The 13,746-nt window shown below is 39.8% G+C and overlaps 2 protein-coding genes across 2 annotated transcripts; both read right to left on the bottom strand.

Moving 5' to 3' along the window:
- Nucleotides 1-2,050: 2,050 nt before the first annotated feature.
- On the bottom strand, nt 2,051-4,040 carry si:dkey-9i23.8 (uncharacterized). The gene is made up of 7 exons (XM_061026820.1): nt 3,876-4,040; nt 3,692-3,755; nt 3,392-3,571; nt 3,040-3,178; nt 2,575-2,739; nt 2,382-2,466; nt 2,051-2,260 (listed from the first exon to the last, which is right to left on the bottom strand). The coding sequence occupies exons 1-7, from the start codon at nt 4,038-4,040 to the stop codon at nt 2,051-2,053; spliced, it is 1,008 nt and encodes a 335-aa protein (XP_060882803.1).
- Nucleotides 4,041-6,346: 2,306 nt separating this feature from the next.
- On the bottom strand, nt 6,347-11,767 carry LOC132986747 (CD209 antigen-like protein E). Its single transcript, XM_061053351.1, has 6 exons — nt 11,616-11,767; nt 11,349-11,450; nt 10,341-10,490; nt 9,603-9,745; nt 8,350-8,453; nt 6,347-7,147 (listed from the first exon to the last, which is right to left on the bottom strand). The coding sequence occupies exons 1-6, from the start codon at nt 11,662-11,664 to the stop codon at nt 7,000-7,002; spliced, it is 696 nt and encodes a 231-aa protein (XP_060909334.1). The 5' UTR covers nt 11,665-11,767; the 3' UTR covers nt 6,347-6,999.
- Between the last annotated feature and the right edge of the window lie 1,979 nt (nt 11,768-13,746).

Here is a 13,746-nt window from a genome sequence, read left to right on the forward strand (position 1 = left end):
GTAGTGAGTGAGCGCTGTGAGTGACGGCAGCACCTCCAGTTGCTCCGTAGCGCCGAGCTGTTTAAACCTAATTTTCTTCTTATTTTTTTGCTATTTCTGCTACCTTCGTGCAGGATTAAGGTGTTTTTAATATATATCCAATGACTTTGAAAAGAAACCAAGTGCTTTTTCTCTTGTTTATTCGAGAGGAGTGCTGTTGGCTCTCAGGACAAAAGCACAAGCCAGAGTACGGCACTACATACCAGCAGAGCTGAGGAGGAGATATCGGGGCTGCAAGGCTAGTGCTAAGGTAAAAGCTAGGCTAGCGGACAATCGGAGGCGTTTTAAACCATCGATTCCCTCCGTCACAATGGGGAATATGAACGCCTTACCGAACAAGCTCGACGAGCTATCAGCACTAAACAACCAGGAGTTCGGTCACGTGATCGCTGTGTGTGTTTACATTCCCCCGAGAGCCGATGCAGCCTCAAAAATCATGCACCTCGCTGGCTCTCGGCATCAAATGCTGCTTCCTGTTGTCTTGCAAAATCTAGATAAGTCTGTCCTGGATGCAGTCTGTCGGTCCTGAACCGCTGTCTATAGGCCTCTGGAACCAACTCATAACATTTTAGGACAGCCTGTCGAACAAAATCATACTCATCAATCTGATTCACATCTCGCGCAACATATCCTTCCTGGGCCTTCCCTGTTAGGGAGCCCTGTATGAGTGTGACCCACTCCCCTTTTGACCAGTAACGCTGCAAAGCGATCTTCTCGAACATCTCAAAAAAAGAGTCCACCTTCTCAGGATCAAACCTTGGCATCAAAGACATACACTTATTAACATCAAAGACCTCTCGCTGCTCCTGACGTCTATGAACCAAAGCAAGTTTAGCTCTCTCAAAGTCAAGTTTTATTTTTTCAAGCTCTCTTTCTCTCGCTCACACTCCCTGGCTTTCTCCTCAGGGTTACAATTTACCAATATGTATGTATAATATAATATTACCAGTTCAGGCTTTTTAGCCTCCTCCAGGGCATCTAACTCCAAATATTCCTTCAGTTTCCATAGTTTAATTTTATCCAGTTTAGCCAACTGCGTACGTGTCACATCAGTTTCAAAGAACTCCTTTTAAATTAGAACTTAATTTAGATTTATGTGCAAAAGAACCCGTGAAGTGTTGACACAAAACAAACGGGGCGGGGGGCACAGTCAGTATTCTGTTTCTGGACTTCTCGAGTGCCTTTAACACAATCCAGCCCCCTATGCTACAGGACAAACTGACTAGCATGCAAGTGGATCCCCATCTGGTGTCTAGGATCTCCAGCTACCTCACTGACAGACCGCAGTATGTACGGATGAAGGACATCACGTCTGACATCTTGGTCAGCAGCACAGGGGCGCCCTCAGGGGACTGTGCTGGCCCCTCTTCTATTCACTTTGTACACCTCAGACTTTGGTTACAACTCTGAATCTTGTCACATCCAGAAGTTTGCTGACGGCACAGCCATTGTGGGATGTGTCAGGGGTGACCAAGAGGAGGAGTACCGAAGTCTGGTGAGGGACTTTGGCACCTGGAGCCACACAAAACACCTGCAGCTCAACACCTCAAAAACCAAAGAACTGGTCATAGACTTTGGGAAGGAGGGTGGGAGGACAGAGGAAGGGGGGGAGAAAGGAAGGGGGGGAGAAATAGGCCTGAACTGACCACAAACCAATCCTAACAGCTTGCATTATTCATTATTTATTTTTAATTATCTATTTATACACACAAAGGACAAATACAAAACAACACAACTGCTGCTGCCATTTTTTTATTGCTGCTGCTATTTTAGTATAAATCTGTACCGGTATATTTTATTTAGACATGCCTATTGCTGCTAATCTGAATTTCCTGAGGGAACCTTACCACAGGGTTAATACATTTCCTATCTATCTATCTATCTATCTATCTATCTATCTATCTATCTATCCATCTATCTATCTATCTATCTATCTATCTATCTATCTATCTGTCTATCTATCTATTTATCTATCTATCTATCTATCTATCTATCAATCAGAGAACAGTGTTCACAGCTCGTGTTTGGTGATGGCTGTCAGCACCGGCTCTGATGGCGGCTTCCTATTGGTCCAGAGCAGGGCAAGCCCAGCCTCCCTGAAGTCCTGATGGGAGCAGTAGATCAGGGGATTCAGACCACAGTCCAGGTATGACATCACTGATGACAGCGTCCTCAACCAATCAGGAGCTGGCAACAGGTCCATCCGTCCCAGCAGGATCAGCTGATTGGTCAACCGTGAGACAGACAGACGGTGAGTGTGTGTGTGTATGTATGTGTGTATGTGTGTGTGTGTATGTGTGTGTGTGTCATGTCATGTATGTTGTGAGGAGCAGGCCTGTTACCTCAGAGACCACAAAGGGGGTGTAACAGAACATGTAGGATGCCACAAGCAGAGGAGTGACCTCAGACAGATCTGACTCTTCATCACTGAGACACAGGAGAAAGACAGGAAGTGACACTTACACAGATGGATCATTGCTCAGATATGAAGGTATGATCCTGTCAGGTAATTAACGTCTCTTAGGTAATGTTTACCTGTAGGGGGTGAAGCCACAGCCAAGGGCACTAAGCAGGGAGCAAGTAAAGATGAGGAGGACGGGGACAAAGATGCAGACGGAGAACGCACACAGAATGTAGACCAACATGTCTGAATAACTGTTCTCCCAAAACACAGCACACAGCATCTCTGCAGGGTCGTACCTGCAGGAGGAGAGAGGACGAGGACATGAGGTGACAGACATGAGGACAGACAGAGGAAACAGACCTGAGGACAAATACATTAAGACATGAGGATGCAAGAATGAAGACATACAGAGGAAACAGACAGGGCAATGAAATGAAGACACAGGGTAAAGAGACCAGGCCAGAGACATAAGATCAAAGCAAAAAAGGTATTAGGAAAGACATGGGAAACAGTCATGAGGACGAAGAAATTAAGACATGTCGACAGACAGAGAAAACAAATCGAGGACAGAGCACGATCTGAAGATGGACCCGTACTTGATCCAAGCGTAAACGACAGGAACGCTCCCGAACACCACGCCTGTCACCCAGGAAGCCAAACAAGCTGTCACCATGACAGCAAACAGAGCACTTCCTGTGGAGGCGGGGCCAATCAGTCGCTGGACACATAAAATGGCTGAAATTAAAAAACAAATCCAGTATGAACAAATTAATTCATCTGAAATAAAGAATTAAAATGACGAAGATGAGGTGATGAAGAGGAGGAGGTGATTTGGAGAAGGAGTCCATTAGGAGGAGGAGATGATGATAACGAGGAAGAAGTGATCAAAAGGAGGAAGTGATGAAGGGGAAGAGGTGATGAGGAGGAGGAGGTGATGAGGAGGAGTACCTATGCTCCCGATAGAGGAGGAGATGAAAGCAAACTTCAGAAGGCTGACAACCTCACACCACGGTGACCTCTGACCTCCTGTCAGCATGGCGAGGAAGGATCCGCTGATGATGAGGACGGAGCAGCCTTCATCATCAGTCATTGATAAACATATGAGTGAACAACATGTGTTACTGTAGAGACCAAATACAGATTATAATGTAATTTATAATTAGGAACGACATGGTTATAATCCAGATTATAATCCAGTTATTTAACAGAATGATACAAATAAAATGTCGTCCTTGTCGTGAGTCGTACCAAAGTCCGACAGAGTGAGACTGATGAGAGGAAGCCAGTACCGACAGCAGAACTGACCCCGACACTGAAATAAAAACACAGAAGAAGAAGGGAACGTGTTGACATCATCATGTTCTCTAGAATGAACACGTTAACTTCATGTAGTCATGTAGCCCCCCCCCCCCCCCCCCCCCCCTTCACTCACCATTACTTTGGCCAGTAGAACCAGACTGTTTCCCAGCACTCCCATCACCATCTCCACGCCCAGCACCGCCACCAGCAGCCACTTCTCTGCATCTGGCCACGGACGCTCCACCTGCACCGTCACGTTCAACACTCCACTCACTAACAAGGCAGGACAGCAGGGCATTAATTAATACATATGGTAACCATGGTAACCAGTAGTAACCTGAAGGGTAAAGAGCAGGTAATCAGGTGGTTGTCTCTACATGGTGATCAGTATCTCTGTGTGATATCCTGGTTTGATTTCATATCAGTCACCTGGTTATTCACAGTCTCAGGGGTGTGACCTGCCAACAGGTGAGTCCACAGTCAGGGTGTATCAAAGACTGATCAGAACCTGGATCAGGTGTTTACCCTGTGAGCTGGTTTCAGAGTTAATCAGGTCGCTGGACCAGGTTTCAGAAAACAAACAAACTTTACACCAAAACACATTCAATCAGGGGATACGAGAACATCGCCCAGGTAGGCCTACAGGCTACGCTCATTCTGTGTTTACAGTTTTTTCCAATTGCTAACACACTAAAATGACATGCATAGCACAATTATTTAAACTGACACACAGAGAGCAAAACCTCTTCTCAAGTCTCCAAAAGTCTAAACACATTTTCTGCTTTACACACATTTTGCAATTTAAATGGGCACTTTTTAAATGCACTGAACACGGTTCTCTGCATAAGACATAACAATCTGACATAAAGTCACATGTTTGCCATTTCAAAACACTGCCATTCAAAATGACATTACATGAGCTAATTGGCCAATGTATGTGCCACCTGGCCAAACACCTCAATGGTTAATTGTTATCACTTCAATCAGGAAGTAAGCACTATGAAAAGACCACAAGTGAGCACCTTTTTTTTTTACAACAACAGTGGAAGACTTTGCAGAGAGAGGAAGAGGAAGAGTGAGAGGTAGGGGTTGAGCTGGTAGAGGAGTTCATTGCCAAAGAAGATAACAACTTTCAAATGAAATCAGAGCAACCTTAGTTGATCATGTCATCAACCATGGGCTGACAATGCGAGAGGCTGGACAGAGAGTGCAGCCCAACTTGAGCCGTTTTACTGTACTGGTATATGTTGCACTGACTTGTTTGGTGAAAAATAAAAAAAATAAATGTTTCAACAGCATGAGTGTGTATCTGCAAACATTTCTGTGCATGTGAACAATCTGAAGAACTTTCTACATTTCGAACTATTTTAGTATTATGGCAAAGCATATTAAAGATGAGAGTGCTTTTCATTATGCCCAACAGTGTGTAGCTGGTTAGACTAAAATCTGGTAATATGAATGAAGTGTGTGCCATTTGGTGCAAAAGTTTGATTTTGATAATGCTATATGTAGTTTTGGTTGCAGTGCTTCATTTTGCAGGATATGTGAGGTATTTTGCAGTTTGGGTGTGTGGTTTTGTGAATAGTGTTTTAAGTATTTTGATAAAACCAGCCTAGTTTGCAAAATTGTGTTTTAGCAATTGGAAAAAACTGTAATACTGAAATTACAATTGACAAAATGACAATTGAATCGAAAAACTATAGAAAACATGATTTCATTTAACAGGTGTTAAAAAAACAACCACTCACCTTGTTTTAGTCGATGTGTTTATGTCATCTCATAATCAGTGTCGTCTTATATTCAAACAAATATTCATGATGTGAAATTAACTGATACGAAATATTTTAAAATGAGGAAGACAATGCTAGAAGTGGCTAGAAATTGATGCTAGAAGAGTAGAGCGCATGAAACTTAAAACATAACTGAAATAACAGGAGAGATCAACGACTTTTTAAATATACTCAAGTGTCAGATATGTATCATACAGTATACATACAGCCTATAAACATACAGTTAGCTTTAAAAAAAAAAAAGAGGCTGAATGTATGTTACAATGAACAGCAACACAAAGGGGGTTTTATATTTTCAGTGTACAGATTCAACCTGATGTTGAGTCAGAGTTCTGTCTCTGCTACATCTTCTGTGAGGAACAGATGTACCTCAGATTTAGATTAACCTCTTATGACCTGAACTTTTGACAAGCAGCCCTGATGTTCAGACCAACGCAGAATCAACCTCAGTCTGACAGGATTTCATCAGAAAAAAAAATATTGCTGACAGACTTTATATATATATATTTAAAATATGAAAACGTTCACTTACTGTCACAGAGAGTCCTCGGTCTAAGAGGTAACCCGGTGTGTGTGAGATTATGGAGTCATCAAAACCACCTTTAATTAAAATCCACACGGCCCATTTACCTCAGCTACAAGTGTGAGTGTGTGTGTGTGTGTGTGTGTGCGTGTGCGTGTGCGTGTGCGTGTGTGTGTGTGTGTGTGGCATCAGCATCAGCAACATGTAGGAGATGAGATCATCAACAGTCAGGAAACAAAATACATCTCTCTATATACATTAATATCTATCAGGTAATCAATGCCTTTAAACTGTAGAGCAACATGGAGAATCTTTATTTAAACACAGTGATATAATATTCACTTTTGTCAGTAATTCAGACAGTAGAACAGATATTTTTTTTTACAAATTCAGCAACAATGTGCAGAATACAAATTATGGGACCAACAGTAATATCTGTATGGACACCGCCTCAGATTGGCATAAAAGGAAAACTGCTGACAAACGTACAAAGGAAGCCACTAAGAGAAATAACATGGAAAGAAAAGCAGGCTACCAAACAGTAAAACGGAAGCCCACAACCAATCATATGATGACGCAAAGACCGCAAAAGAAGTGGGAAGTTTTGGGCACACTTGATTACATAATACATTATTCATAATAGGGAAACATCGAACTGGAAGATGTGACTTAATGCTAATCCCATGATATTATATGAAATGTTATTAAACAATAAAAAAGACAAAGTAATATACATATTAGCATAACTAATAATTACCATGTCATGGTTTGTTTGGAGAGTAACCACTAAATTAACCATTTTACTGTTTATCAATGATTGCTATTACAAAGTGTTATCACTCTATCCTTAAGAATTACAACAACGCACATTAAGCCGTTGCATATGAATAACAGACAGTGTACATTTTTTGAAAATGAGCCATTTCAACACTCAATAACTGCTACTATTTTTCTTCACAAATCCACCGTTTGGATGCATCACATTTCAGATCGTTCCAGTTTTCCTCTGTTTTTTTGTCAGGGATGAGATGAACACAGTCTTCGCCAATGCCATGATTCCCAGCATTATTAGGCTCATCGCTCCACCAGTACCTATCAGAAGCCAACATGGTAGGGAATTTATCACTTTGAAAAACAATAAATAAAATAAAACAGCTCTTAGTTGTTTTCCAGTGATGTTGATTGTCTCAAAAAGATTTATACATATCGAAATGATATGTATAAATATGCATACATTTATAAATATACAAATACAAATATAAAAATGTGACATACAAATAAATAAACTAATTTGTATAAATAAACATGTATTTGTAAATATATTTTCTAGATTTGAAAATAAATATACTTGACTTTGTGTGTGGATTCTGCATTTGTGGATCGCTTTTGGGCTTTTCTCTCGATGACGTAATTTTGAGACACACACCGCACACTGCAATCCACAAATAAATACCCCCGAATTCGAATGCGATCACACCCTCCCCTGAACAACCAGTAGATGGCAGTGTTGTGCAGCCACCGCTGGTTATGGTTAGGTATTTAGCAGAGGCTTTTATCCAAATTTACCGTCTATGACTGCTGCAGGATCAACAACATGGAAGCGAATAGTGGACTAACTGGATGGGTAATAACTAGTGATAACTGTTTCTTGTGGGTTGTAGTGCCATTTCTTTATCTACTAGACAGTAAACATGAGTCCACTTAGTCAGTGTACAGACCTGCAGCAGTCATAGACGGTAAATTGGATAAAAGCGCCAAATACCTAACCATAACCATAACCAGCGGTGGCTGCACTACATTGCCATCTACTGGTTGTTCAGGGGAGGGTGTGATCGCATTCGAATTGGGGGTATTTATTTGTGGATCGCAGTGTGCGGTAAGAATGTCTCAAAATTACGTCATCGAGAGAAAAGCCCAAAAGCGATCCACAAATGCAAACACACACAAAGTCAAGCATATTTATTTTCAAATCTCGATTTTCACGTTTATTTATACAAATTAGTTTATTTCTTTGTATGTCATGTTTTTATATTTGTATTTGTATATTTATAAATGTATGCATATTTATACATATCATTTCAATATGTATAAATCTTTTTGAGACAATTCTATCTCCATAGACTTTTAGCTCCTCTGACTTGATTTAACACGTTTTTCTTCTTCATGTGAGACGTGTTAGAACTTTGATTTAGGAATTCATTATTTAGTCATAAAAAATATCTGATGATAGATAAGAACAGTGGTGTTGGTGCCTGAATCAAACCTGAGGGGTAAACATTTACTGTGTGCCTTACGCTTGAGTCAGCGGAGTGCCGTCCATCCATTTCCAGATGCCCTCGTTGTCTCTGTCACTCAAACCAATCCAAGTGTCTCTCTCGAGGTTGTCAGTGAGGAATTCCTGTTGAAGTTAGAGAGCCTGTATTTATTTATTTAAAAAATGTTTATTGTATAATATTTGCATTGGAAGATTAATCTCACAACATGTAGAACAACAATCATAACAAAGGTAAAGTGCAGAGGGGTCAGTAGAAGAAGAAATTCCCTGAACTCTAATTTTAGTAGTGATACAAAGTGTTGCTGTTTGTATTCAAACTAAAGTATAAGCATCAAAGTTTTATTAAAGTACTTTATGTGAAATCATCTCATTTGTTATGACCAGCTCGTTTAGGCCATAACAGTAAAGGGAGGTTCACAAACTGAACATGCTTTTAAGCAACAGTTTTATTCTCAAACAAACCCCAACCATGAAAGCAGGTTGTGCGTGTTGGCTGTCCAGAGAGAGAGAGAGAGAGAGAGAGAGAGAAAGCCTGGTTTATATGCCCTTCCACTCAGGTGAAGCCAGTCAATCACAGTTAGTTGGGCGGGGTCTATCTATTAACCAGTAAGCAGTCCATAACCAACCACCAGAGGAAGTCATAGACTGTAGATATTAATGTAGGAAGCCTAAGTGACATCAGCCATCCGTTCCTGCAGGGGGTTCCAGAGGCTAATCGACAGCCGCTGCCATGATAGAAATGCTGTCTCAGCCTATACCTTTCAGTCAACCTAACGACAGGCTAAAAACGGCTCTTTTGCCAGTCATGTGTTTGTGACTTCCAGCCTCAAGAAGACACTCGACAAACTGCAGGATTTTGCACTTCCACATTGGCCTCATTTTTCAAGACCGGAGGTTGTCGCTTGAAGTAAGTATATTATAATATATCACATTCATTATGATGCAGTACTCTGCTGTTGCAAGTTGTAATTACTGCATTTTTTTGTAATTGAATTTAACCATTTAAAAAAGATGCCCTTGTGTTTTATCGGTTAGGAAACAAGATGTTTATTTAGCATTTTTTAAAGATATTTGTTTATTTATTTTTGTACAAAGTCGTGCTAAACAGATCTGTAAATTAAATATTTAAGCAGATATGAGGACAAGTTAAGTTGATTTGATCTATAGAGAAAAAAATAAGAAATATGTCTCAGCAGGGTTTTTCATTCATTGAACACACTCTTATGTACACCCCTGATTCTGACAAGAATAACTCTATAAAGAATACATGACCTGTTCTTCAAGACTGTCCACGATCACCAGATCTGCTCTTCTGTATCTACAGTCTTGTCTGCTTCCTTCCCAAGTCTTAGTCTGGTTTGAGAAGAGATAACAGGAACGAGAGAACGACTTCCATCCCTCAGAACAGGTTTTCTCTGTAACACACGACAAACATCAAACATTGAAGAGCAGACAACACATGCATACACACACTGTCAAACTAATGTGGACAGATGACTTCCATACCACCTCCTAATTTGGCCTGTGATCATATCTGAATGTATCCTGGATATGTTTTACACCTGTACTTATGGCTGTCCTTTTATGATCGGTTCACTCAGGACACGTGTTAATAACAGTTGTAAACATGGTCTTTTAGTTTGCTTTTATTTTGAGTCTCATTCCCATGATGAGATCATCCCATGTGATACTAGAAGTTCATTAAAAGCCTGTCAAATGTTGTGTACCCACACGTCACTAGTTGGGGCTGTAGCTGCATTCACGCGTTGTCGGACACAACTAAAAGACGAGTTTCCGATTTGGAAAATGCACAGAAACGCCTGCTAAAGTCTGAACAACAAGTCGGAAATTGGGAAAAGAATTAGGTGCCCAACTTGATGACATTTCATCACATTCATCATCAACAAGGGGGGCAAAATGTTAAGTTAAAATACTTTTTAATAGGCTAATTTACATATTTCAGATCAACGTTTTGCTTAATTATCATTTGTATTAAAAAAAAATACACACTCTGAAGTCTTTGTAGCTCTTTAGTCATTTCAGTGAGGTTGGCAGTCAGCAGGTCTCTCTGTTCAGTCAGGGAGGACAGCTGGTTCTCTCTGTCCTGGAGACGCTCGGTAAGATTGGCTTCTGTCAATGAATGACGAGTTAAGTCGTGGCCTGAAATAAATTAAAGATGCATGTTTCTTTACATAAACAAAACCTCATGCAGTATTACTGACTAAAGTTTATTTGTTTGAGTCATGAGCTCATGGCTCAGACAACTAAGCAAAACAAAAGTATTCCTTTCTCCACCAGACTTAGAAAAAGTCATCCATGCATTTAACTCTTCTAGACTATTTTAAGGCTCTTTATACCAGCATCAGCAAACGTAACATCCAAAGAGTGCAATTCCTTCAAGACACTACTGCCAGGCAGAGAGAAGTGACCACATGACACCTGCTGGCTTCCGTGGCTGGCTGTGAGTTTAAGAATTGAGATTTTATTGGCTGTTTTGCAAGCCTGTAATGCCTTGGCCCCACCCTATGCTCTGCTAACTCCTTTTAAACCTGACAGCTTTCTGACATTCCCAAGCAGGGCCCTATAGTTCCTAAACTCCCCAATTATTACACATTTAGTCATAAATATATATATTTATACATTATTTATTTTCACATCTTGATAAAGGCTTGATAAAGTGCATAAAAGTTTATTTCCAGCTCCGACATGGTGCTGTAACAATAAAGACATTCAAAGGATTTAAAGAGACAATATTTAAAATATATTTTTATTCCCTTGCTAAGATTAGCGCAAAAATAACTACATTTGATTCTGGGACGCTCCCATATGCTGATTTATCTAAATTTATTCTGTTGTGCTTTTCAAAACACTTCAAACATTCTTTAAGGCTGAGAAGAAACTTTTTGACAAAGGTAAAGAAAAAAGCAAGCCAAGACTGGGTTCATTTCTCTGAGCCAACAGCCACAGAAAATAACATGTTTTACCGGATCTACAATGATTTCTAAACAACCGACTCACAGTGGAGGGTGAGGCCGATGATACCAGCCAGAAAGAGAAAACTCAGTGGCACCAGAAACCAATCAACAGCTCCGTGACATCTCCTCTGTGAGCTCCTGGGACCTGAACACAGAAAGGAGCATTAAGGAGCAACAGTTGTGACAGATAATTTAACACGTTTCAATCAACCATTATTTGTATAGCACCAATTCATAATAAATTATCTCAAGACGCTTTAAAAAGTGGATAAAAGTTTGTGCACAACTCGGTCTGATCAAACACTCTTACCTCTCTGAGATGTCCAAGGACGTTCAGATTCAACATTTAATTCCTCCATCACTCACAGGGGTGATTCCAACTGTTTACAGGAAGATCTGCTCTGCAGTGTGGGCTGTGTTTGATCGCTGAAAACTCATTTGGGTTTCACATTTGATGGGTTTTTTTTCTTTTGAGGAAGTCACGACTTTCAGATGTGATGGAAACTGAAACTGATGAAGTTTTACGATAACTCCTTTCTTCGTCTTTTATAACTCTGCAAAAGTTTATTTATATCCTAAAAATCATCTTAAATAACCTCTGACACACCACTGTGATTTGTGAAGTACATATTTAAATACATTTAATGTGAAATGTTGGATTTAGATGTGAAATGTTTTTTACAACAGGCTCTCTTTATAAAATCAGCAATAACAGTTACTATAACTATTACACAGATCATTTCTTGGCTACACTCTTAAAGTCTGGAAGGTAACACTTGTAAACAGATCATGGAGGTCAAAAGCCTTGTTTATTTCTCGTACTGTTCAAATCATTCAAACTCACTTCTTTTGAACATTTTTTTGGGGTTCTGAGAAATAGACACCAGAAGTCACACTCTGTCATCACTTTGTTTCGCATCAATATTTAACATAACTTAAATTAAAGCAGCTACACAAGAGGTTTAAAGTTGTAGTTGACGACTTCTACTTATGGCTTGGCATAGTTGCTTGTAATGCATTACATTTAAAGGCTAACTATGCAGCGTTCAAGGCAGATTTTCTGATCTAAACAAATGCTCTCTTCAAAGCTCCCCCTCCCGTCCTGTGTCCACACTTTCCCGGCCACTATGGTCCTGTTTCACTGGCAGTGACAGAGACAGCAGCAGAGTACAAAATAAACATCTGCAAACAAGCTTTACAATCAAATTCAAGTAATTATGTGCCTATCAAAGCTGATTTGTTTGTTATTACTTTTTAGGCCATAGAATGTATGTGGTTTACTTTCGTAATTTCACTCTTTACATGTATTTCCTGAGCAAACAAAATAATAAAACGAATCATAAAGTCCCAACTCACTGATTTTAGTTGGAACTCTTCCTGCACTGGTCTGTATGAGCTCTCTTTGATCCAATCTTTTAAAACACCAAGATTTCTTTATTTCCTTACACAGGGAGCATGTAAGGTTAAATGATATAGGACCTAGGACTGAACCCTGTGGGACTCCTCAGGTCATGATTATTACCTCAGATTTTTGTTCGCAGAAGAAAGCAACATAGTTCAGCCTTCAAAATATGATTAAAACTGTCATAAAGTTCACCACTTAGAACATTTTAACTGATTCCAGCTTAATGTGCAGATAAGCACAGTGGTTTCTGTGGTTCTGTTTCCACGCTGTGTTTATTGCACAACATTTGATGAACAGATCTGACGTGCCATTTGGTGAGAAAAATACATAACAGATACTAAACAGGCTGTAGAGCTGCTAACGTATGTAGATTTATTTAACATTATTATCTTTCTACTTTATGTCTAGATTTTGCGATTACTAAAATTAAATGTTCTTCTCAAATGATTATAGTTTGAGTTTCATCAGTTTGAGAACCAACAATTATTGAGGCTGACTTTTTACTCTTCCTCTTTTTTTTGAAGAATCAGAATGGATTGAGATTTGTTTTAAAACCTTAACTTGAAGGCTCTGAAATGTCTACCTCTATTAGATGTAACTTATGTCAGGTATTTCTTGGTTGTTGTGGGTGGGTTGTTGAGTGAGTGAAGAGTGATCGTGATAAGGTCAAGGAAAAGCCAAAGGTTAGCAGTAGTGTAAAAAGTAACATTGTAATCAGGGTTTATTCAAAAGCGGCCCTAAGTCTGTGGCTCCTTGATGCCTATATCTTCTATGCCTATAGCTGGTGTAGTAGCAAACATCAATGTCCCCCCACCTTGAAAGGTATACCCAGAATTGAAGTGGAATAGCACAAATTACACCCAAGGGTATCTTTGGCCCTGGTAGTTTAAGTCAATATTAGTGGCTACTATTGCTAAAAATCCTGACTTTGAATGTTGTACTGATCTAGGGTTCAGAGAATGGCAGGCAGCTGGAAGTCTAAAAGTTCATGATATATGATATATATCTTGGTGCAACATTGAAATCATTCCAGAGT

Source organism: Labrus mixtus, chromosome 2 (assembly GCF_963584025.1).
Source record: "Labrus mixtus chromosome 2, fLabMix1.1, whole genome shotgun sequence".
Taxonomy (NCBI): Eukaryota; Metazoa; Chordata; class Actinopteri; order Labriformes; family Labridae; genus Labrus; species Labrus mixtus.